The sequence below is a fragment of the Dryobates pubescens genome, chromosome 15 (assembly GCF_014839835.1).
Source record: "Dryobates pubescens isolate bDryPub1 chromosome 15, bDryPub1.pri, whole genome shotgun sequence".
Taxonomy (NCBI): Eukaryota; Metazoa; Chordata; class Aves; order Piciformes; family Picidae; genus Dryobates; species Dryobates pubescens.
In genome coordinates, this window is record NC_071626.1 from 7227445 (window position 1) to 7253696 (window position 26252).

The window sequence follows — 26252 nt, forward strand, 5'->3', positions numbered from 1 at the left end:
GCCCATGGCAGGGGGGGTGGAACTAGATGATCCTTTTGGGGTCCCTTCCAACCCTGACAATTCTGTGATTCTGGTTGTCACACAATTTTCATACAAAGGAAGTACAAGCATAACTAACCAACAAAATCTCAAGCTGAAAGGGAGTTTAAGACTCCTGGTGTAACAGGTCCTGTCTCACTGCTGTCCATCACTACTGGTAGTTACATATCTACCAGCTTTTCATACTTCCATTTTGACAGCTTTCAGCAAAACTTCACTATTAAGACTGCAATACATAAAGGTTGCTAGAAACAAACGGATAAAAATTGTACTCTTCCTGTGTTCTTGATGAATCTAGGGAGTTCTGATTTTGGAGATGCTGGGAAAAGACTCAGATGTGGAAATCATTCATTGAATGGTTTACTGAATCTTGATGCTATTGGCTGGCCATGGACTTTTTTTTTGCTAAAGCAGAAATGTAAATTCTCATTATTTGTAAGAACTGTACCAACCTAAGAAACTTTTGAAAGATGACTCTTGTCTACAGAGCAGATGACTGCACAAATTTCCCTCTAGACTGCCTTCAAATCAGCTGCCTTGATCAAGAGGAAATGTCTACAGAGGTTTGTTACCAGGTGGCACAACCTTTACTACTTTTAAGAGAAGAAGCAGTCACGGTGATTTGAACATGTTATCATGAATTTCAGTCAGACTGCAGTCACAAAGCAACCACTTCCCAATGCTATTAATACTGCAACTGAGCTAAAAGATGCAGATCTTGCATTAGCAGTGCTTTTAAGCAGTACCTGAACCTCCTGCAACAGATTCTTAACCAGTGACAATACCTGTGAATGGAAACATTCTGACCATCACAGAACCGATGGTCAGCTCAGAGCTGACCAAAAGCATCTTCCTCTAACTCAAACAAAAAGATAGATACAAAAGCAGTGTAAAATCCACCTATCACCCATTCATAAGAAATTCTTTAAGATTTATTGGTGCAACTGTCAGAATCTTACTTTTAGCAGAGAATTTGTTCTCTTTCCTGGTTCGTCCGGTTTTCTTTAGGCAGCCATCACAGACAAAGCTGAAGCAAAAACAGTAGAAAGTGAAAAGCCACCTCAAGTCAGATGGTAAAGTTCCTTAGCATCTTACCTTTACAATAAAAATATTTCATCAGATCTTATCTGGTCTGGAAAATACTTTAACTGAAATCTGAACTAAAAAGACAGCACAAAGAACAGTGCCAGCAGACCGTTTCAGAGCTGCAGATAAGGATCTAAGCTCCAGGGGAGAAAAATCTCCTGTCAGTCACCCATGTCACCACCTGCAAGCCCAGGAAACAGGGTCTCCACTGGCAGGTCTAATAATATTGGCTTAAAGTATTCTTGGAACAAGTAAGTCTCAAACTGTTGTCTCTGATGGAGATACCACAACACATGAAGCAAAGGGCTGATAGTTTTTCTAAACACCCAGGGATGCTGTAGCATGAAACAATACACAGCTTCTTCCTCAGTTACAGCATGCCTACCCTCTTCTACAGGATGGAACAGCAGAAAGCTAGAAGTTAAAGTTCCTTGTCAAGAACAGGAACATTTAAGCTCTTCCAGAGCTTTATCTTCATTTAATTTTTAATCAGAAGAAGAGTCAATCGAGAACCTCAGACTATCTAAAGATGACTAGCCTGTCTTTCAGACTTAATCTGATCACTGAGGTCAAAAAAGTGAGTTTACTTGTTAAACTGCTACAAAGCTTTTTTGAAGATGAGAAAACAACGATTTGTACAGAAAATAAGATCAGTGTGGAATTGTTACCAGAACTAAAAACATTTCCATTAAGTACTGGTGTCTTTAAGCATAAAAGGCAGAAACACAAGGCCGAAAGGCCCTAATTCCACACAAAGGAATGTTAGAAACATTTAATACTGGAAACAACTTCACACATAGCAAAGATATCATGTCTAAGGCTGATGTTAACCTACATATTCTGACAATTTTCATGTAGGAATGCAACTTCTTCCATTGGACACCCTTTGGAATATAACCAATATAAAGTAGTTTATGCACTAACTCTTGTAAATGCATCAGTTTGACATAAACTCCCTACTTAAAGAAGGAGAAATTCCTCACCCAGAAGGCCAGATTATCTCATTATGAAGAACACAAATCTGGTGCATTTTTCTTCCACACTCTATACATTCAACAAATCTGTAGAAGGAAAAAAATAGGGGAAGGGAAACAAGGTTAGTAGTTACTTACTTGTGTGTTTTATCAGAGGAGTTCCAGGACTTAGGCCCTTGAGTCTGTTTAAAATAAAGGGCTCATCTCTGCTGAAAACAGCCTCCAGATTGAATGAAGAACTTAAGTCAGGTAGACTATGCTTGCCTAGACCATTTGCTTGCCTAAATGCCACCCACTTCACTCACTTTTTAAAGTGAGGTCCTTCTAAGGATAAAAGCAGTGAACTGCTTGTTGCTATAACACAGGGGGAAATGGATTTACCGGTGTCAGAAGCAAAGAACCAAATGGAATAGTTGGCTGTTAGTAGCCCCACTATGCTAAAACCTTGCAAATATACTGCAGAAAGGTGGGAAGGAATCAGAAACAGTATCAGTCACTTCCAGAAGATTACCAGAGATTTAAGGACAACTGATGTGAGTGGTATGGTCTGCTTCACAGATGTTGGTGAATTAATTGTCCAAAACACCTAAAGTTGCTTCATCCCTCTGGACAATCTGACTACTTCAGAACACGTCTGAGACTTTGAATGAATAGCTGTAATTCATGTAGAGCATATGGCATCATACTGCAAGTTAGGCTTCTATTCTAGTGTTAGGCTGTATCTTCACTATAACAAAGGGAAAGAACAGTTATGAATTGAGTTACTATTCTCTCCTTCCCACAGCCCATGTAGAACAGCAGAACTGGCTGACCCTTATGCCCCTAGAAGGATGGTGTAGGAAGAACACATCCTTTTTGCTCATTCATTTGACAATTAGATAATTTTTGCAGAATAGCAGCACAGGTGTATAATGCAGGACCATGCAAAGTGGCTTCAGAAAAGTCCTCAGGATTAAAAAGAAAAGCAGCTGAGTCACCATCACCTTAACTTTGCTGAAGGTCTACAGCCCTGCTTCCGGAGCAGTGTAGAACTATTTTACCAACATTCCCTTCAATTACAGCTGCCTGTAAAATATGACAACTAGAGAAGCCATCAGCACTAAGAGGGCAACCACCAAATTACTCAAATCAGTTCTGAGATGTCAGCATTTATCACAACAAGGCTCCACAGAAGAGCTCTCTGCATTCATCATTCTGTTGCATCCACATTCAGGGCAACCAAAGGCAGTAATTTTGGCCCATACAAACAGCAGCAGGGAAGCCTCAGGTACAGGTGTGGTGCTTTGGGTTCTCAGCACAGCAGGTAGCCCCTGCCAGCTAACAACAGCACAGGAAATTTGAAGCAGCTGTTTGTGACAGAATAAGCTGTCTTTTTAACAAAATACTGACAATGAAATGAGGAGCATTCAGAGTGTAACAGCATTACTTACAGTTCGGGGTCCAGTGTATCGTTTTTTCTTTTCGAAAACTGCTCTTTGTTTATTGTGCTATGGAGAAACAGGCAATAAATAAAGCTCAGTTTGAGCACGAGGCAACGTTCGTCCATGCCACCACACACACATCCACACACCAAGACAAAACTTACTAGCACTGAATGGGAAAGGAATTGTATTTCACAAAGCGACAGACAACTAAAATACATGCCACCACTGACTCTGCCCATGGAAAAGAGAGCTTGTAGAGAATCACATTGCTCCCTTGTGCCAGCTTCACTACAGGATAAATAGTAAAACTTGCTGACACTCAAGTTTTGGACCAGTCTGATGAGTATTTCATAGTGCAAAGACTACCTGATACACTTCTCTAGTATTCTGAAGGCAGAGATTTCCAATTATCTTTGATGACTGAGAAAGGCAGATTATTTTGTTTCAGATTCCCCTAGCTTCCAAACTCTGTAACCCCAGCCTGGCCATGACTGTACACCATCTTTATCTACTCTACAGCATTTGCAAGGCTAGAAATTCCATCTTTTTGACAGTGAGATTCCAGGCACCTTTTACACCAGTAGATTAAAAATATTCCAGAAGGGTCATACAAAAATACCTGTATCTGGAAGTGTACCCCAAAGGGTGAGGAAATCAGTATGTGCCTCTCTGAGAAGCAATGAGAGAGGCTCAGTCCAACCTGAACAAGGTGCATTAGCCTTCCTATACTTTTATTTCCGTGTTTATTCAGAATAGTCACACCTGCAGAATGTGTCAAGCTCATCAGATAAATGATGAAAGTTCAGTCTCCCAATTGCCTCTAATTATTTATATGGAGAGTAGAAGTACAAACAGGACCTGGCATATATAATCCTAATCCTTTTTCCTTTTGTCCATTTTAACTACAGGTTGTGAGAAGAGAGGAAAGGAGCAGGATCTACATGCACCAATAAAATGAGTTCCTAAGTAATCCTGTAAGCAGGTGAGAGAACAGTCACAAATGTAGCTGCTCCCCACATGCAGCTTATAGCTTCCATTTTCACTATACAGCAACCAAGCATTTAAATCAGTTATGAAAAACAGTACTGAGAGCTGGAAGTATCTTAACGTTGCTTGTGTTCAAAAAGCTTTTGATTGTTTTCATTTGGAAACAAAAATTAGGAGGTTGTGTTTCCAAATCTGGGGTAAAACCCAAAAGCATTCTAGTCTGCCTTCTACCCTGGCTCAAAGCATTCTAGTCTGCCTTCTACCCTGGCTCTACCCTGGCTCATTTCAACCTGAATGCATGAGAAAGATGGGAGACACTCTGCAGATAAACAAAAAAAGTAAGACATATATAACATGAATATATTTGGTGTTTGGTTATGTGCAAATTTACATCTCTATAGATGCTTGCTTCTCTCTCATGAGACTACTTCATGTCCCACATCCCATATTAACAAAACTGGACAATATTGATTAAATTTGGGGTATTTGCTTCTACTACAGGGGATATGGCCCACTGTACTGACCAGCATATGAACACAGTTTCTTCCTTTTTCCTTTCAGGAAGGCAGATGTACTTTTACTTACATCTTCCTAAGCCCCAGGGGATTCTTTCACTACTGTTCTAGATACATCCATCAGTGCAACCAGGATTTGGTAACATGCTGCTAAAGGCAACTTCTCTTTCCTCTAGCTTCAAGTTCCTTACTTGCTTCTATTAGCAGTATTCCTGCAATGCCCTTTTCCAAAACACCTTCTTCAATAGCTCAAAGAATAACTGCTTGGCACTCACTTGTCCCTCCCCTTCAAGGGCTTCCTCGGTCTCCTAAAATTCTGTTTCAAAATTTTTGGGAGGTGTGAGGAGGGGCACAGCAAAATGAAAACTGTCCCAACAGTTTGCCACCACCATGAGAAAGGCAACCAAATCCATGCACAGCCTTTTACCCTGATCTCCTCAACAACTCTTTGACATACTCATAAGCAGATGGGACTCCAAATATTTGTATGGCAAAATGAGGTTGCCTGCTTCAGACATGGATAAATAATCTGAAGCTGAATACAAGTTGAATAGCATAGCCAGTCTATAAAGAGAAAGGTACATTTGGCTATTTCAAATGATGTCAGTGCCTGCAGGTATGGTTATTTTTTCTGCAGAAGATTACTTTCACCTTTTTTTTCCCCCCCAAGAAAAAGCTCTTCTCTTCTTTCCTCTCTACCTGTAGAGCTGCAATTTTAATTACTAAGTGCTTGTTTTTCAGTTCAGTCAGTCCAGATTTAAAAAAACCCCAAACCACAGAACAAGACAAAACCAAAACAAAAATACCCCCCCAAGCCCCTCCCAGATCTGTAACACAAGTTCAGGCTTTTATGGAGAATGTCTGGTCCACCTTTTACTAACCTACAAGCAGCGTGTTACCCAAAACTAAACTCCTTCCCTTTGAGAAAGCACTCCAGACCAGGCTAGAGCTCATGAACGCAGGGCCCAAGCAAGCACAAAGCACTCACGTTTGAGGTTGTGAGGGGTCATCTCCCAGAGAAACGCTCTCCCCTTGGATTTCGTTGAAGCACTTCTCACAGAAATGATACCTGTCAGCAAGAAGGCCATATTTGGGTGAACTGCTCCATCCACACAACACAGCCCAAGTCAAGCAACGGAGCCACCAATCAGAGGGGGCCAAGGAAGGGACAGGAGCAGAGAGCAGGTCATCAACGGCGACAAGGATATTCAAATGATGCAGATTTATGGGCCCCACATTGTGTTTGGTTGGGTTGGGTTAGGGTTTGTTGGTTGGTTGGTTTGTTTTGGTGTTTTTTTTGCACAATCAAAGCCAAGTGCAGACAATAACAAGCATGAAGGCAAAATAAAAATAACACACACACAAACAAAGAAATGGGGATTTGCAGGACAAAAACAAAAACACAGAAGCAAGACAAGACAACACAAAGCAGAAAGCCAAGGCAAAGCACAGATTAGCCTTAAATCTCTGAAATGGGTTCACAAGCAGCAAATGTTAAAGCAAATTAGAGTATTCCATTTTAGCATACCCATACCCTTTTCATTTTAATAATCCATGCCACATACAGCAAAGAATTAAAATGAGAAAGGGGAAAGAGCAGAAGGAAGGAGGAACTGCTACTCTGACTGGCACATCAGGACAACAGTTCTGTTGGCTGAAGATTCTGCAGGAGATCAATGGAAGGACAGCCTTCTATCTTCAATATATAAATGTTGGAGTATTCTTTCCCAGTTGAAAAAGAAAGCTAAACACCAGAAGCTTCAAGAACAATAATATCTGTCCTCAAAAAATCTTACAGACTTCAGTAACAGAACGGTCAAATTGTATGTAAACTGAATACCTCACATGAACTACACACACATAATGCTCTACATTGATATGGTTCTGCCATGGCCCAGCTCTGAGTGCAGAACAGTCCAGGCATCAAAACAGAAAGTATTGCAGAGAGATATTTAATTTCTACTTGAATAAAACAGTAATTCAAGATTATACTCTGGCCTCAAAAATGTTCCTAAACTGTGGCCTCTCCATTGCTAAGGCATGTTAATTGAGTGCACAAGACATCCAAAAATAGAAAGAAATAAAAGAAAATTTGAACAAGTTAATAATGAAGCCATACAAACTGCACAATAGCAGCTGTTTAGGCTACAAGGAGAGGTTTCTTAACCCTCTCTCTCTCTCTCCAGTCTTCACCTCAGATAATGCAGAGAACAGTACTGGAATTTGTACATTTCAGTCTAGAGGAATACATGCATGTATGTAACATTTTGTAAGTCACATATATGCACACCTCCTATGGTTCAAACATTCCCTTCTAATGTCTGAAAGCATGTACAGCATGCCAGGGTTTGAATAGTAGTGCTTGTAACTGATCAACATAAAGCAGAAGATACTGACACACTGAGAAAAGCTCTACACTAAGTCTAAAATTACAATAGTTATTGTGGGATACTAAAAGCTTATGTTCTACTTCTTCACTCCTAAAAAGCTCCGTTCACTGCTATAAACTATTATGAATATAAGAGGATAAAAGATGTAACTCTCTGGTTGCTTTCACCCGACCAGGTGCTTAAGAAAATGACAATTACTGCAAAATCTTCTTGGCTTTTAGGGCAAAATGGTTTTGTTGTTCTAGGAGGTTGTTTAAGGTGTTGGAAAGAATGGAGAGGAGGAACTAAATTGATGGAGGTAACAGTTTGGAAGCAGCTAGCCCTCTGCTGCTCAGGCCAGGTGATACCTGAGTGTTAAAAATGTGTGTTTTCTTGCTCCTTCCTGCCTTGCTTCCTCAATTGGCAGGAGATACCTAGCAAGAAACCTCCCTTCATAATAGGTTTAAATACTTCAAGTCTCAAATTTAAAAAAAAAAAAACAAACTCAAAAGAGCTGTAGAAGTGGCAGCATTTTAGAGAGCTGCTGACAGCTACTGCAAGACAACTCCTTTAAGGAAACTTCAGGAGGGAAAACATCCATCTACTGGAGATCTGAGCACACAAATCTTCCAATGAAGGTGTCAATTCCAAAAATAAGTTTGCCCTTTAGTGTTAACACCAAAGAGCAAAACCAAAGACTTGCCAAGTATAATATGTATTATGTTCATTAATATACTTGCTGCACAGTGGACTCAGTGTTCTGCATGAAAAATACTGCTGCACAGTAGGAAGCAAAGACTTGTATGTATGTTTTGTAGGGAACTAAGATTTAATTAAGTGCAGGATAAAAAAAATTCAGTAAATCATATTTCTGCAAACAAAAAGAGGAAAAGCAAAGGCTCTCTGGCAGAAAGGTAAACTACTCAAGGGCACTTTCAGCAAAGTTTTATCTTAAAACACAAAGGAGCACACATATAAAGAGGATGTATATGTAAATACATGCACACTTAACATACTGATTACAGCATGCACAGAACGGCACCAAAGGACTTTTCCTTACCTGTTCTGGTAGCTGTAGTAAGTGGCATCTCGAGGGATTGTGCATAGCTGTTTGCCATAGCAACACAAAGTCTGTGGTGAGAACTCCAACTGCAAAGAAGAGGAATGGGTTGCTTAGCACTTGTCTATGTTTCTGCATGCTCTCTATGGGAAGCAAGCGTGACCTAGACAATCACTTTCGCCCCGTGTCCCAGCACCCAAGTGTATGAAGTGCTAGGCATAAATAAAATGTACAGTGGGCTGCTATTCTCAAGCTAGCTCTTCTCCAAAGATGGAAAGCATATCAAATCAAGACAATGGAAATACAATCTCAATATGCAGAGAAATAGAGCACGCTTCTTCTGCAGCAACAAAACCACATCTGTTTAATTTGCAATAGCAAATGAGTTGGCCCTAACCAAAATAAGCCTTCAGTTACTGACTTTTTCCCCAAAGGGCTTATATATAAATAGATAATTTAAGCACCAGATAAAATTAGAAGACCCATAAAAGCCACAAAATCAGATTACTCAGGATTGCTAAATCCTGGTAAACTTGCAAAATTTGTGACAAACCATCACTGTGATCAACTGCAACTGCTGTATTTTCCCTCCTTCAATACAAGGAAGCAAGCAACAAACTACCAAAAAAACCCCATATAAATCCTTCCTTACCTTTCTTCCACAGCAATAACCAAGGCTCTGCATAACTGGGTCAATTTCTTGCTCAAAGACCTCTGCCAGTTTGGAACAGTACTTATATACCCGGGATGTCTTGCGGTTATAGAGCCAGGCATTATTGAACATGAGCCAGATGTCATCTACATACTGCCATGGTTCCTGGTACTGTCCTGTGTCTAGCTTCCTCTTGATAGTGGAAAGGTCCATGGGGTTCTTCACGATGTCAAAATAATCCTGCAAGAATCACAGTGTATCAAAACACTGCTGCAGAACTATGGTGTGCCATTGAGAGCATGTGCACTCTCAGCATATAAATTCTTCTGCAGTGCATCAAGAAAAACAGGTTCCTCCCTGACTTGATTCTCAAACTGATTGTGACATACAATGAAATCTCTAAGCAATACCATATCCCTCCTCAGTGCCTTCTTTTCATTATTCTCAGGCTTTACTGCTCTTCCACTCCTAAAGAAATAAAGCCACTCTAATCTTAATCAGCAAAACAATTACTACATCAAGCAGGGAATGGCAATGTTTTTGCAGCCGCTGTGATCTAGAGCATTAATAGACAGAGACTGGTTTTAGCAGACCAGACAACCTAAGGAACAAAAAGGCTATTTTTTATCATCTAATAAAATTATTTCATGTCTCCTCTGAAGAACACCTTTTTCCAATTCTGCCCTTTGGTTATGGGACTGCTACTACAGAAGTTATTGGAACATGGCAGCCCAGTAAGAGCTTACTTATGCCTGCTTGTAAGACATAAGGCTTTATATTTTTGTAGTACCTATCCTTAAAGCCCACACCTAAACCAAACAAAAAACCTTTCAGACAAACACTGTTGTGCAAAGCACCTAAGTAGAACACTATTCTATTCACCTAAGTAGAACACCTATATATACATGGTTATACATGGTTACATGTATACATGGTTATGCTTAAATAGTGAACTTGTGTGGTCAATTAAAACAGATTCCTTGAAAAGTAGTAGTAATGTCTTCTGAAGACTATTCTAACACAAGCCAAGAAATGTAACCTAAACAAAGCCAGTAACTTGAACAGTGTCTTTCTTGCTTGTAACACTAACAATCATTGAACAATTTATTTTCTGAGTGGTCATGACCTGCCGAATTTCCCACTTATTCTAGTAGGTTTTATAAACGATGAGAAGCACCTATGAAATTTGGCAACAGAAGCATCACCACATGAAGCAACACCCATAAAAGCCCACACAGCACTGGGGAATGTGTTGATAATCACTTCCACGTATGGTATAGCTGCTTATGATGAATAAGGAACACAGAACCAAAGAAACCTGTGAAAAACCAAACTTCCCTTAGTCAGGCACTGCATGTTCCACTGCCTAAGCTAAACCCCTTCAAAGGCATCAATATCAAAACATTAACAAGACAGAGCTAAGCTGCTCTCAAACAGGTATGTCATAATGGAGTAGCTCTGAATTACAGCCAGGAAAGTATCTTGCTAAGACTCACAGGAATTCCTAGTAGCTGGGGATCCACAGGCTGTCGAAATGGAAGAGACTCTGGATCCTGACGGTAAAGTGCCTCCAGTGTTGGCATAAGCGCCTGCCGCAGCTCTTCTGGCTTGAAAACTTTGAAAAACAATCAACATTAGAAAGACAGCAAAAACAGCTGCAAGGAAGAAAACTGCTGGAAAATGTGAGGTCTGTGGAACAAAGGCTACAGACAATGGGTGTAAGTTACTTAACATGGCTTGTTTATGCTCTGCAACATTTCGTGCTGAGGAGGACATTAAAATGATCATCTGGATGGCCAAAATACTAACAGGAATTTTCTTTTTACCATAGGCAGACCCTGCTAAATTGGATAGAGCCACTTTATATTCTTAGAAATGGCCCCTCTCTGAAGTCTCAAAAACCAACACCTTCTCCAGAAAATCTGTAACAGAAGAGTATGTCAAACCTCTACTGGATCAACACTTTTACTACAGATTAATGTCTCCTACTAAAGCCTTAAAAGAACTTGCCCAAAGCCAATGACACGCACGTGTACTAAGTACTTCCGTCCAAAAGTCACAGAAACCAACCCATATAAGCCTAATGAACACTAATGAAGAAAGGTGAAGGGGTTTTCCCTTGAAGATTTCTCTAGAGAGATGCAGTGAATTTGTCAAAACACCGTTCCCCTGCTTACTTTTTTTCTTTGACTGCCCAGCTGCCGGAGATGACTGAGTAGCTGGAGTAGTAGGTCTTTCTTCCCCCTCTGCAACTTCAGTCTTCACTTCAGATTTCTTCTCTTCTTGCTCCATTGGGTCTGGTTTACATTCCTCCACAACAGGTTCTACTTTAACCTGGAAAGTAGTTTGGAGTGTGTCACTTAGCTGACTACTCATGCATGTTTCTCTCCTTTGAACCTCTCTGCCCTCCTGCCCACCACTCTTCCTTGGGAAGTTTTAAGACAAAACTTGCCCAGAACTTGCGCAAATGTCAATCTTTAAACATGGCAGTATTAGCATTGATGAACTGCTAGCCAGTTATCAGCTGCAAGTAGACACACAGACATTCATCCAGCTCTTCAGACAGGTGTGAAAGTCTCCCTCACACTGGGACTGCTGAAACAATGCTGCTGACAGTCACATTCCTAACTGTCAGTGACAAGCAGTCCCAGAAACAGAGAACCATTTAGGTTGGAAAAACACCTTTAAGGTAATGGAGTCCAACCATTAACCTACCACTGCCAAGTCCACCATTAAACATGTTGCTAACCATCCCATCCACACGTTTTCTAAATACGCTCAGGGATGGTGACTCAGCCACTTCCCTGGGCAGCCTGTGACAACACTTGGCAATAGTTTTGGTGAAGAAACTTTTCCTAATATCCAATCTAAACCTTTCCTGCCACATCTTGAGGCCATCTCCTCTCATCCCAATATATGCAATTCCCATATTTAACAACTGTCAGTAATATCCAGAGGACTGAACCAAGTGCCCTCTTACACTGTCATTTACCAAAAAGCCTCAGTATTATGGTCTTTTCTGTGGCCACTGGCTTCTACCACCATTTTCACCAGAAAACAGAGCTGCTTCTTTAGGAAGCTAATGCCAAGAAACAAAACAGCAGCTGCAGGTTGAACTCTGGGAGGAATGATTTGCGTGGAGACAGAAAACATGTAGCAGCACTAGATGTTTTCTACTCAACAGCTGGCTAACAATCTCACCTCAGGTTTCTCCTCCATTTGCAGCTCTGTTTGCTCTGGTTCCCCTTCATCTGTTTTAATATCCATTTTCACTTCCTGCAAGGGTGGCTGCTGCTGCTCTGGGACAGTCTGCTGAGAGTTCACCTCCGTACTGCTGGTGGACGGGGGGTTGGATACCTGCCCATCAATGCTTACAGCTGGCTGTGAAAGCTGAGGGAACAAAAGATACATAACAAACAGGCTTTTAACGAGCTTAGTTTTGACTAATCTACCTTTCACCTATACTGCATTTCCACCAAGTTTCAATGCACTCTAGTCCTGTTTGCTTCTCCTGAAGAACAAACTTCAGTTATAGAAAAACATGCAACAGACAGTGGAAGGCCTGGGATATAGAGAATTGCATACTGTCTCCATACTGTACACTGTCACCATGGGTATGCAGACATAGCTGAAGACCTCAGTCATGTTTCACAGTGAATTTCAAAACATGCACTACAATTCTGGAAACACAGACTTGGCTTGATACAAAAAAACCCACAACCCATTTTGACATTAAACATGTCAGGAGCTGCTGTCCTAATCAGAAAACTCCCACCAAAATAAAAGACTGAAAATTAAAGTTTACATGGAACTGTTTGCAGGGAAAGCACAATTAAAGTATTTCCTTACAGGTGTTGTGGGGTGCTGAGGCTGCAGCGGTGCTGTTGGTGTGGGAACAGATGCAGTCGTGCTCTGCTGTGACAAGGGCTGCTGCTGTTGCTCTGCAGAAGGAGTAACTGGAACTGGAGGCTGGACTTGTGGGGGCAGCTGTGCCTGTGGAGGCGTTGGAGTCTGCCTTTGAGGGGGGTGCATAGTTTGTGACTGTGGTCCAGGTGGCATTGCCTGAGGAGTAGGTGTGGGGGCAGTAGTGGCAGCTGCTGCTGCCTGCTGTTGCTGCGAGCCCAAGCCTGGGGGTGTGTGGTGAGGTGTTGGGGTTCGGCTAGGTACTGGAGAAGGAGAATTACGGTGCATGGGAGGCTGTGAAAGAGGTGGGCAGTGAATGTGGCTCCCCTGAGAACCTGGAGCCATTGCAGGAGAATTCACAGGACAGGAAGAGCTGGTCATTTGTGCCTGTGGGATAACAAGTAAACATTTGCAACGACTTGAAGTAGAAAAGTGACAGAAATTACTGTGAAACAGCTGCTTTCCTACAGTTATTGGCATACTTCTAGAAATGTGACAAACTTTTGTTTCTAAAAACTCTTGTTTCAAAAGGAGAAGTGGTCTATTCATTTTATTTTGCTCCACATGAACAAAAAGCTGCTTAAAATTTAGTCAGCTCTAGAAGAAGTTCCAATGGAATGACTTCTGCTTGCTGATTAAAGAGTGGCACCATCTACACTCCCAGCTCATAAAGCATTTCCAAAACTAGATTTGCACATCCTGAATATGGGACAATGCACCACAGTGGAAAACTGCATTCAAATACCCTTAGTGGGCCCATGCCCCCACCCCAAAGACTATAAACTGAATTTATCATCAGAAATAGGCACAGCTGTAACTGTGCCATTAAGAGATTACAGAAACACTGTACTGGTCAAGGGAAAAAAGATGACACTCCACAATAATCTTGCCTGCAAACTAGGAAGAAGTGTCAACGAGAAGCAAACTGATGTTCCCTACTTCTTCCTGGCCTGAAAGGTTCTGGCTGAAAAGGGAGAGGGAAAGGACAGAAAGGAAACTGCTAGACTGTAAGCCCAGACTTTCAGTAGTGATAACCCTCCTATGCCCCAAAGCCAGCAAAACACTTTGCTCCTGGGATAGACATGCCTTTTAAAGACCACCATCTCTCAGGCTCTTCTGCTTTGCTGTTCAGTTCTTAACAACTGCATGCTGAATAACAATTTCTTTGCTCCACAGACCCAAAGATTTTTAAGATTCCTCTCTGTCACACTTAAGTTTAAGCCTCAGAACAGCCAACAGCCAACCCTTGCCATTCCCAGTGTTACATCAGAAAAATGCAGAGTCTCATTAAATTAATTCAGGTGACTATAATTCCAAAAGCATGTTAGGAAAAATGAGCTGCTCTCCATTACTACAAACTGAGCAATGAAATGAGTGTATGACAGAGCCCACTGACACCAGTGCCAGAAATCAGAAACTTACTTGAGAAACCGGTGTCTGATTGCCAGGCTGAGTCATTGGCATGCTGGCTGTGTTCATTCCTGGGGAGGAAGCTGGGAACTGGGGCTGCTGTAGAAACTGGTTCTGACCAGAAGGCTGGCCAACCCCTGGCTGCTGCATTCGTGAAGGAAATCCCATCTGCTGCAGAAGAAAGGAACTCATTTCACAGTGTGCTCATACCTCCACAACATATTACCAACCAACCAACCACATTGATCTTGTTGCAGAAATTGATGCTTGTTGCTTCTCTGTAGGATACAATATGGAAAACCTCTCAAAAGACAGAAATTATGATGATTTCCCTTGTAAGCTAAGGAAAAGGATATTGATTTCAGACTGCAACTGTGACTTATGATTTATTTTTGTTCCTTGGACGCAACAGCACAAAGAGCTACTTAAATGTAATTTTTAGGTCACTTCTACCACCGAGATCTGACGTCTTACCACAGATTAGAGAGATCTTTCAGCAGAGGTACAAAAGGAGGAAGAAAACAGTCAAGAGAGTGAAGAAATGGTGCTTAATTTAAAAAATAGGGAGGTTACTTATTTATTTAAAGGAGATCAGAGCCAAGAGAAGCAAACCTGTGAGCTCAACAGCCTGGACCAAACGCACACTGACCTGGTTCATGGCCCCAGCCTGGCTTAGCTGTCCAGGGTGCTGAAGAGGAGGGGTTTGCCGGGGTCCCATCGGTGACAGCTGCATATTCATCTGGCCAAACTGATTCATTCCTGTGCAACCATGCCCCAAAAGAAAATCACTTATAAACAATGGCCTGAATTCTCCTCTGGGCACCGTTCAACATTTGGAGAAGAAGTGCTGTCACTTTCTTATTAATTTCATTTTCTAGTGAGCAGTTTTCAAGCATGCAATACTACAAAGGTGCTATTTCTATCAACCAGTTAGTTACATGGAATAAATTTAAATCTAAAATGTCCAAGCTATCACACTCCATGAGAATATAGACTAGGCTTTTTGCCTCAAAGGCTTGTTTCCACTGTTATCAAACCTCTGAAGACCAATTTTCTGCAGAAGTTGCATTGCCTTAATTACACATTCACTTACTGAATCCTAAACCATACCTTCACTTCTTGAAGTACTGTGTGTTGGCTACAATAATTCATGAACATGTAACAGTGGTCCTGGCCCTTCCTTCTGAGCAATAATTCTTAACCATCTTCCCTCTGCCATCAACATGTTCTCATCTGACTAAGCCCATGTTTGACTGACCCCATCATACTATGTTTGCAAGTTCCTTATTTAACAAAGCAAGCAGCTGAAGTGTAGACTGTAAAATGTTATTAAAGTATACACAGTCTTTTTAAAAAAAAAGAAAAAAAAAAGATATAAAATATAGAATAGAATCATTAAACTTGGAAAAGACTATTAGGATCATGAAATTCAACTAGCAATTCAACATCACTATGCCCATTAAACCATGTCCCAAAGTGCCATGTCTACACAGTGTTTTTTAAACACCTCCAGGGATGGTGACTCCACCACTTTCCTGGGCAGGATATTCCAATGCTTGACTCTCTTTCAGTACAGAAAATTTTCCTAATACCTAATCTAAACCTCTCCTGGTGCAACTTGAGGCCATTTCCTCATGTCCTGTCACTACTTGGAAGAAAAGACCAACACCCACCTTGCTATGTGTTTCTGCAAGTATTATATAATACAGCTAGCTATTTTCTCCATCAAATTAGGAAACTAAGTGAAGCAAGGGCTATGACACTTCAGCAAGAGCTGCCCAATTCCAAGACCCCTTTGAAATCACAGCAGGTCATTTTCTTCAAGCATTTACCTGTCTGTGCCTGCATGCGATTCATCATCTGGTTTGGCACATTGGCACGTATCAAGGATGGGTCTGGAAGAGGACCATCTGGAAAAATAAAAGATACTGGAATAAGATGATGGCATTTAGAAGACCACCAGGTTTTATCTATCAAACATCTTAGAGAGAATTGCAATTAAAATCCATGTGTAATAGAAAAAAAAGATATAACACCTCCGCTCCCCAGTGCACACGGTCCAGTAACTCAAGTCAAAGCATGAAGCAAACCCAAAAGTGACCTTGAAGATATAGGCATGTCCCATTGACAGAAATCACTTCAAACTCAGGATTTCAGAAATTGAGTATTAATCTGAATTATGTTATCAACTTATGACAATAAACTCAGTAGTTCCCAAACATTCCAGAGCACAAGAACGTCTACCAGACCCCTCTACGCTGTTATTGCACCTCTCGACTTAAAACACGATGACAGCTATGTGGTTCTGAGTTGTTTATCAAAGCTCTGGAGTTCCGAATTACTGGACTACATTATAAATAACCTGAAGTATCCCATCTACTGTTGCAGACTAACTTTCTACAGAAGTTAGAGCAAACAAAGTCACAGCATCGACCTTTCTTGAATCTTGGTAATGCATCTCAGTAGATCCTGTTCCAATTTCAAGCATAAGATGACCCAGAACTGGATTTACCAAGAAACGTGAAAATTTAAGCAGGAGAGCAAGAACTGATACAAACTGCTCATAGGATATGCCTGGAGCTACTGGATCTTATTGCAGTGTTAGGGGAAAAAAAGGCAAAGATTTTGCAAGTACTTTTGAAAAGGAGAAAGTTCTGTTTTAACTTTGAGCAAGCCAGTACTGGTGAAACAAGAAGGGCGACCAAATTGCCCTACTATGCCTCCCAAAATGATAGTACACAATTGCCCTGCACCAGGTAGTCAGCAACCCAACTGTTCTTACTTGCAGACATCCCTGGCTGGGGCTGCCCCATGTTGGGCCCTTGATTCATGGGAGCCTGTGGCATGCCTGGAGCATTTGGAATCATGCTTTGTTTCTGCAGCCTCGTTCTTCGCTTCTCCTCCAGCTCCTTCTGAATCTTATAGATCTTCTCTGCTAGCAAGTGATAGTACTCTGCCTGTTGGGAGAAACAAGCCAGGAAAGATGACGGTAAGTAAAGACTCCAGTGATTCAAGCTTGGAAAACAGCCTTCCACACATTTCTGCTTGGGTGAGGATGGCTCTCCCTTTGTAGGGGCTGGTCAGATAGAGTAGAAAAGGGCACTGCTTGGGGCACTGCTGGTGGCCATCAATCAACACCAGACATTACCCTCTCACATCCAACACTTCTTTGAGAATCACAGTCAAGAGCTTCACGATGCCTTCAGGGAACCCCAAGAAGTTTCATGCACAGCACAACCAAACAGGCATCACCCTGATGCCAGGCACACAAAGGGAGAAGCCAGCAACTGGCTGGGTAGACTCCATTCAGCAGTTCCTCAACACACACTTCCTCAGCCTGGGCCTCTCATCTGTGCTTTCATTCTTCTTCCTCCTTTATTACTATAGGACTAAGGCAGAGATACACATGACTGGACAACAGAGGATGGCATCTCACCCTGCTGTTTGCCGATTCATACATGTCCCCTTCCACTTTCCGAGCGTATGCCACCAGATTCTCCATACGCCGATCCTTCAGTGCTGCAGGGTCTGGAGTGGGAAATATGGCTTGGACTCTGAATAAAAGACAAACACATACACACAACTGATTAGGATGCTCCCAGTATGGCACATCAGCACTAATGCCTGTGATACAAACAAAAGCAGCAAGCAAACCTGGAAAACTCCAGCACTATTACTGCTCCTGGGGTACACTGCCCCCCATGTAGGCTTTAACTACAGTGAGATAACTTCCAACACAATAGCCCCAAACCAGCAGACACTGCTGTATCTTTCAGGCTTTTGCCTTCCCTTCACATGGACCCTGAGAAAACTCACTTCTCATCTTCTAATCATGGAAGTCACGCCCCACATGCATGTTTCAGAAGCAGCAACTCACCTAACAGGAGATTGTTTTGCTATTAGCTACTCACAATTTATGAACAAGGTGGTTTCGGAGATCCTGAGTAATGTCTTCATGCCACTGCTTTCGAATTCCGGTATTGGATGGTTGAGCTGTTGGCATGGCTCCCAAACTGGCAACGTTGGCGCTTTCACTCATCATGGGGCTTCAAAAACAGAGCAAGAACTGAGGGCAAAAGTCTAGCCCAAGCTTAGTCATCTTACAGTCATAGCCTCTTTTAGAATAATGTTAGGACAAAGTGCTAGTTCAGCCATTCCCTAATCAGTGGACAAACTCTGCAGAAATAGCTGTACAGACACCAAAACAAGGCCATGAAAGAGTACATGCTGTCCTACCCAAGGATTTGGAAAACTGCAACAAAAGCTACAAAACCCAAAAGGCAGAGATAGCCATCAGTGGCATTTACCCCACTGTTTATGCAAGAAGTGCCATGAAATCAAATCACTGGGGTGCAAAGAATAATTCAACTTACTTTTGAGAATTCATGGTTGAATGTAACATTGAGTCAGGCAGCAGATTAGGGGTTTGGACCCCCACTCCTCCATTCACTCCCATTGGATTTGCACCTAAAACATAAATGGGTAAGAATTCTTACACGAGCAGCCTGTTTGCTGTGCAAAATCAGCAACTGCTCATCAATAACAAGGACCTTGACTATTGAGTACTTAGACTTTTGTGAAGGGAGTTTAACTGTATTGCTCTCCTTACCTTCCTCTTTTGCAAACAGAAACTGAGGCACAACATGGGTGAAGCATCACATCACGGTACTGCTCTGCACATCTTCCTGACCTTCTCCACAAACAAGCAACTTCAGGTTGGTGCAAGTGTTATGTGCCCTTACTTTCAGGGACTTTTGTTTAGAAGCCAGTGGGTTTGGTGGCTGAGAGGTTTTTTTTTGAGTTTTGTTTGGAATTTTTTTTTTTTTTTAGCTTTGGGGGTTTTGTTTGTTTTGTTTGGGTTTTTTTTGGTCATTAAGGCACTTCAGATAAATTTCACAAAGGCTTCAAAAACTTAAAACATCAGCTACCACCTACATCTGACAAGGGAACCCCCACCCCACCCATTCTTGACTTAAGGATCCTACAACTAACTCTGATGTTTGTACTAAGGGGGAAAATCTGACAATCCTTTGCAGCAAAAATCTCTACTCATTTGTTAGTACCAAAACTTGGCTTTCTGAATCACTGCAGATCTCAATCATAGTTAGAAAATAGGCCTATTTTCTTCACACACTATAGTTAAGACTCAAATAATGTAGATCCAGCATATTTCTGTCTGGAGATTCTGAATAGATCAATTTGTGAAGCTGAGTAAACCATGAAAGCCATTAAAAAGCTTCACATGTGTTTAGGACATCTGAATCCTACAGCATCTGTATTTCAAGTGATATCAGGCACTGTGTACAAGAGAAGCCCACTCAAATATAGGAAGCCTAATACACACTTCTAATACCACAACCAAGTGTTTTAAATAGTCTTTTAATAAATGTGACTGAGTGAAGGGAGGCTGGAGGCACTTCACTCTCCTTCCCAAATTCCTTTTACCATGTGAGAGCAAGCTGGTGTAGAAAACAACTATTAACCTTTGCCTTAACTCTCCCTTTCCAACTGCCAAAACCCATCATTTGTTTGATCTACTTAGGATTGCATCTTTTCACATTGCAGTCCTCACCAAATCCTATTTCCCTCTTGTCATGTAGGCTGTGACCTGATAACTCCTATCTCACCTGCTGTAATTCCCACCTGCTCTTAAGAGTGAAACAGCAGCCAAAAGCCATGCTGGTCCTTTCTACATTTAGTTTCAGATCTTCATGCTCCAAGAGCTTTTTAACCCCACCTCAGTGTTCTTATCATTGATATAAGCAGTGTCTAATAAGAATGCATGGGCCAAACTCTGTCTACAAACAAGACAAAAAGCCCACAGAGAACCATTTTGCTTCAGAAAAGTGAATGACATTCCTTTCAACCTTTCAAGGCCCTCACTACATAGAGCTTGCAGAAACTCACCTATTTGTAAAACATTCTAATGCACAGTAGAAAACCATATTATTTTATTCTGATTGTTTTAAGACTAAGGTCTCAGCAACCTACCCCCCACTTGTGGGGTGGTTTGTTGTTGTTGGGGGGGTGTTTGCTTTTGGTCTTTTTATTATTTTTTTAAAGCTTCACACACTGGAAGGTAGACTTTTAACAATATACAAGTCACACGCAACCTGTAAGGACCAGCCAGAAACTTGCATTGCAGTTATTTTGTACCTTTATGGTACAAAATAACTGGTTCTCAGACACCCAAACAACAGAAAACCAAACAAAAAATCCCCATAAAATGAAACACCAAGAAAAGAAAGAAGAGAAGATACTTTCCCCAGAGAACTTCTTTTCCAAGGGAAGGCATCTGGGCCCTCTAATGTTCCCAGCTCCGCTGAGCAGCTTGCTAATCAAGTCTAATATTGCAAAGCCATACCTTTTGCAAATGAGCTAGCCTTATTAAGCTAGTAGGTTAAGAAAATTTGCATTAGATACAGCCTGGGAAAGTTGCCTGCAGTTTGTATTTTGACACTAACAGATAAACTTACTCATAGGATTCATAGGGCGCAGACTCTGTGGTGACTGTCCTTGCTGCTGATTCTTCACTTGAGCCTGGGGCTGTGTCTGCATCTGGTTCCCTTGATAGGTCAGTCCTAGGGCTGCGTAGGCTCTCTCAATGGAGCTGGGGTCTATCTGACTGGTAGTGTTTATGCTGGGCGTTGTCTGCTGCCCCACACCCACGGAGCCAGTATTTGCAAGTCCTACCGCAGCTCCGCCCAGCAGCGCTGGAAGAAACACATCAAATTAATAGGGACAGCAGGAGGTTGCCAAGGGGGTCCATGAGAACAGGTAAAGAACATAAGGAGTACGCTGACTACTCTGAACTAAGCCATTTCTCCTCCTTGGAGCACACTGAAAAGAGGAGGAGGTCTGGAAAACCCGTCATGAAACAGAGAAGTCTTGACCCAAGCAGTCATTCCAACAGGCTGCTGAGAGGAAGTCTAAGTATTTAGGACACATCTGTTTTCTTCAAACTGAAAACAGAGGCAGACCATGTCACAGGCTAAAGGCAGAGGGGTACACACAGCTCTTCAGCAGCCATTGCAGTGCCTTTTTAAAATTTTACTTTAAAGCAAGAAACAGCTCACATGAGTCAGGAGAAGAGCTCAAAGTAACATTAAGAAATGAGATGCAAAACCCAGCCCATAGAGGTAATGTAATGACAAAAATCTTGCCCAAGATTTTGGCAGGAAGACCAAGAGGACACAAGGAAGGAGGAAAGACACCTGATGCAAACAAATGATACCATATATAATCGGGGCTGAAATGACACAACCCTCTATGTGAGTGCACACCTGTCTCCAGAACGGGGCCAGTGAAAAGCCAAACACTTGGTTGAGAGAGCTAGGACTTGTTCACTCTTATCACCCTCCTGCCAGCAAAATTCAATGAAGTTAGCTATTGTTATGGAAGCTTCCTATCAGCAACAGAAAAATACTGACTCTAAAGATTTGAAGAGCAAAATGATACTGCACGCTCCCTGGTTTGAGAGCATTCCCAGTATCAGCTGAGTACAAGAAAGTTCATCTCCTGATATGCATCTTATGGTTTACTCAATACACAGATTCCCCCCAGCAAACTCACATTGTTGATTTCTTTTGTCCCCAGCATTTTTGAGAGGCAGGCACACAGGACAGTCGTGTCTCGTACAGTTCTTCCAGTGTGAGATGATTTGTCGGGAAGACGCACAATGTGCCACTGAGAAACGGAGAGGAATCAAAAGCTTTTACAAACCACTGCCAGTATCTCCACATGGTCAACACAGTAGTATCTGAAATAGCTCAGCACTAGCTAGCCCTAGAGAGGCTTCAAGTACTATTGGCTCAACTAAAGCTTAAAGCTCCATATTGTGCACCTAAGCCTGTATCTCCTTAACTCAAAGGATAACACCCCATATACATCAGGCAGACTGCACCACACAAGTGAGATGTGAGCAACTGGCACAACCAAAGTCAACCTAGGTTACCAAAAAGGCAGCACACAATTTCCTTGGCTGCTAGGACAGACTAAGAATTCTGCAGTGCCAGTAGCAGTTTAATTCCTGGCTAGCAATTGCCTGAGATTGGTCTCTTTCATGCAAGGAAGGCAAGCAGACTCCCACTTCCAGATTCCTGCTTTGTGTCCACCCTTGACAGAAAGCAGCATCCAAAAGATCTTACCGTGAGATACAAAGTTAACAGAAGATCTTCACTTGCCTCTCTGTGCTATCTTGTCCCCTCTAACCTGCCTAAATTAAGTCTCAAAAGAAGTTTATGATTTCCATTCTTCAGGGGTTTTTAAAACGATAAATTCTACTTCCCAAGCCACCCACTAGCTCTCTTTCTAGGAGCCCTTCTCATTCTGCAAACAACCACCACATCCATGGAACATCTTCTCTACTTACCCTGGCAAGACTTGCCAGCCTGGCAATGTGTCATGTGGTTGAGGACATTCTTCATGGTTCGGCAGTGAGGGAGGTTGCACTGCCTCACCTCCCCGTTGGCCTGCTCTCGCCGCTGACACTTGTGAGCGTGCAAGAGCAGAACCAGTTGCTGCTGAATGAGTTTGCGCTTTTCTGGATCTGCTGTCGGTGCTCCAGACCCCATTCCTTGAGAAGCTGTTGGCCCCATCCCAGCTTGCTGAACTTGGGGAGCCTGCTGCTGGCCCTGGAGAAGGTGGAAAGGAAATTCCCAGAGAATAATCCATTTAGCAAGCAAACAACAACAAAACCAAAGAACAGACAAAACAATGGCGTTCTGTGGTTAAAGGAATAGCCCACCTATCACTAGCTCCGAATGACTCTCATTAAATAACCCCCTTAGCAACAGTCCTGCCAGCCACAATTTCTTCTCCATATCACTCTTAGTCCTAGCTCTTGCCTTATCAAAGAGCAGCAGAACTTTGCACAGGTTCCCAGGTTAATTTGCAGTGCTAGACCAACCGGAAAATATTAATAGCACTTTAGACCTCAAATCTCCTCTCATTTTGGAGGCTAGAAAGCTGCATCCACAATTGTTACACTAATGAAAGAAAGCACCTTTTGGAGTGAATAAGGTTTTCTCTGTTTCAGTACAAGATACCTCAGTTTGACTGTTCCTAGAAAAGGATAATGAAGGGGAAGTTCTGGGAACCTTTCTCCATTGGAAACTCACACATAAGCATTCAACACAAGCATTTCCTAGTCTCTACTGCAGATGAAGCACAACTCCAGGATAATACATGTCACAGAACTAATGTCAAGTACACGTCTGTTTATTTCTCCAGGCCTCTTTGTATTTCTTCCAAGTGACATCTGAAGAGTACTCAGCAAGGAAGAGAGGCTCAGGGACTGTATCTTGCTTGTCTCACTTCAGTTTAACAGTGTTCAGTTTCTAACAGACTCTTCACAACAGGTTGCAGAGGATGTTTCTGGAGAGCTCCAGATTTTTTTAGAGTTAGCTACATGCAATTCCTAAGCCACACTTCTCCTGTAGCTCTCCAATATTAATATTAGCCTTTCATTTTACAAGGAGACTTCACCAATTACTCAGACCCCTCAGGGTTTATGTTCCAATATGACCGTAACAGCCTTGTTTGCAGCCTGTGATTCCAAAAGACAACTGAAATAGCAGCAACTTTTCATTCCTTGGTTCAGCTGGGTGGCAGTTCAATTTCAGAAGAGTTATATACTCTGCACTCGACAGCTGGGGTTCTGAATAGCAAATTTTGGCAGCTTCTTTACTGGTTCACACGACCATCTCATTGGCTGGACTTCCAGCGTTTCAAGCTCAACTTAAAAACCCCAAGAAATAAAACTCAAAGGATTGAGCTCCTTTAATTCCAAGGCACAAAAGTTACCTGGAAATGTTTGTGGGGGTTTTTTTCTGCAAGAGTAACTAAGATCAAGAGTGATCCTCCTGGGGCACCGGGTAATGGAATTTGAAGCAGGGAAAAACACAAGCTGCATTCAAAAATGTGAATTTGTTTCCCAAATTGAAGAAGGCAGGACTTGTAGCATATCCTACCCCTGAACAATTTAAGCTTCTAAAACAATGAAGCAAAGCAGTGTTAAACTCAAGCTAGGGAACCTAATGTCAAGGCCTGGCATTTTGGTTATGACCTCGGGCCTTCCGCTTTTTCGCCATCCACTTTTCCCCTCACTCTTACCTCCCTCTTTGCTTAAGTCCTGCTGCAGTAACAGTGTAGGGAGAAGAGAGGGAGGTAACAGGTCTACTACAGCAAGAACTATTAAGGAACCTCCCACATCAGGAGTGCTCTTGTTCATGTAATTTCTAACAGGAACAAACACACAACTGGGGTTTCTAAGCCCTGATATATATAATACATATTTGAAAAGGGACACTTCTCTCTCCTCAAAGCAGTGAGTACAATCAGGCAAAAAGTCAAGACAAAGCTACAGTGAGGATACCAAATACATCAACAGTAAGAGGAGCAATGGGAGGGGAAAGCAGAGGTGTCCAAACAGGTGGCAAAGCTCACTTCAGTTTAATTTTCTCTGCTAACAGGGTTTGAAAGGCAAGGAGTGGAGCTGCAGCTTATCAACAGTGAAAGCACAACTCAGAACTCTCCTTCACATCAGCTTCTTCAGGAGCTGAATTAAGTGTGTTGTGTGGATTCAGAGCAGACATTCACACTGGCTCTGACAACTGCAAAAGCTTGTAACACGGCAACACCAAAGTGTATTGCTCCAATTCAGTCCACTACAACATTTTTGGGAGATATTTTTCATTCTGCTTACCATGTTAGGCATTCCTGCCCCAGGAACTGTCTTCTTATCCATTGGAAACTGTGGTAAGCTATTCTGCAGTCCAGCTTTATTCTGCATCTGAGGCGCAAGTCCACTGGCTCCGATCTGCTGCCCGGTATTCTGACTGTATGGCTGGCCATAAGGGCTGGGGTTGCTCATCATCCCCATCTAGGAATTGGAATGGTAAAGATGTTCAAGTAAAATAGCTGAAGTTCACAATGTAAAAGGCAAATGACTACCTCAAGAGAATCAAGAGTGATCACAGCCATGGACTAACTGCAATGCAATACTGATCACATTTTCCCCGCCCCTTTATGTGTTGGCTAAAGACATGCACATAACATTAACTCCTCAACCAGACAGTTCCTATAAACACAGCAAAGCTAACTCAACCACCTCGGAGGTCAGCCTGGTCAGGACTGGCCTGATGATTTATTTATGAAAGTGGAGTTTTTTTAATGCAATTCTCATTTCAGCTTCCTCAGTCACGAATTTGTACCGTGCTCTATACAATTCATAAGTCTGAAAGAATTTTTCTACTTCAAGCATCTGTGCTGACTCCAAAAGCAGGCAAACACCACCTTCATTCATATGAGCAGGGTTTATCCCAAAAACCTCCTGCCCAGCTGCTAGTACTCCCACAGCTCCTCTCCAGACAGTTGTAACAATACATGTCTGCGTTTTCAGTGCAAACCACTTTCAATTAAAGAACACACCACAAGCATAAGTAACACCGTGCAGTAGCACAGGCACACTAACTTGTTTGCAGTGAGTGCTAAAGGTCAAAGGAGATGGCAGAAAGGAACTCTGCAAACAAAACAAATCTATTGAACCATTCATCCACAGGGGAAGTAGATTGGTATTTCAAACAAGCTATATGCATATTCAACAGTTTCAGCATACCAGAATATACCATTTGTTGCCTTGGAATGCCCTAGAACCTAAAGAACACTTAGTAGCAATCTTGCCAATAAAGTCGTTTGTCCCCTGACATTTTTTTCCCACTCCTTTCATTCTCATCTATTTTTCATGGGAAATCTGGCATTCTAGGACCAAAACAAGTAGCCATAAGGGACCAAGAAAACGGGAGATCTTTGTTAAGATCATCCAGTTCTCACC

General features: G+C 42.0%; 1 protein-coding gene across 2 annotated transcripts in view; it reads right to left on the reverse strand.

Annotated features, from left to right (window-relative positions):
* Positions 1 to 26252, reverse strand: part of EP300 (E1A binding protein p300) — a 61445-nt gene that overhangs the window by 11516 nt on the left and 23677 nt on the right. Inside the window, exons 3-23 of one of the 2 annotated variants that reach the window (XM_054168117.1) lie at positions 25125 to 25301; positions 22791 to 23052; positions 21992 to 22105; positions 20896 to 21132; positions 18793 to 18886; positions 18331 to 18465; positions 17856 to 17973; positions 17202 to 17376; positions 16252 to 16329; positions 15069 to 15178; positions 14432 to 14587; positions 12956 to 13396; positions 12308 to 12496; positions 11284 to 11440; positions 10603 to 10721; positions 9107 to 9346; positions 8455 to 8543; positions 6014 to 6094; positions 3530 to 3586; positions 2109 to 2186; positions 999 to 1066 (exon numbers count right to left, since the gene is read on the reverse strand). In XM_054168117.1, the coding sequence (XP_054024092.1) occupies positions 999 to 1066; positions 2109 to 2186; positions 3530 to 3586; positions 6014 to 6094; positions 8455 to 8543; positions 9107 to 9346; positions 10603 to 10721; positions 11284 to 11440; positions 12308 to 12496; positions 12956 to 13396; positions 14432 to 14587; positions 15069 to 15178; positions 16252 to 16329; positions 17202 to 17376; positions 17856 to 17973; positions 18331 to 18465; positions 18793 to 18886; positions 20896 to 21132; positions 21992 to 22105; positions 22791 to 23052; positions 25125 to 25301 (3175 nt within the window). Of the gene's footprint in view, positions 1 to 998; positions 1067 to 2108; positions 2187 to 3529; positions 3587 to 6013; positions 6095 to 8454; positions 8544 to 9106; positions 9347 to 10602; positions 10722 to 11283; positions 11441 to 12307; positions 12497 to 12955; positions 13397 to 14431; positions 14591 to 15068; positions 15179 to 16251; positions 16330 to 17201; positions 17377 to 17855; positions 17974 to 18330; positions 18466 to 18792; positions 18887 to 20895; positions 21133 to 21991; positions 22106 to 22790; positions 23053 to 25124; positions 25302 to 26252 lie in introns of both variants that reach the window. The other variant, XM_054168116.1, reaches the window with a different exon arrangement.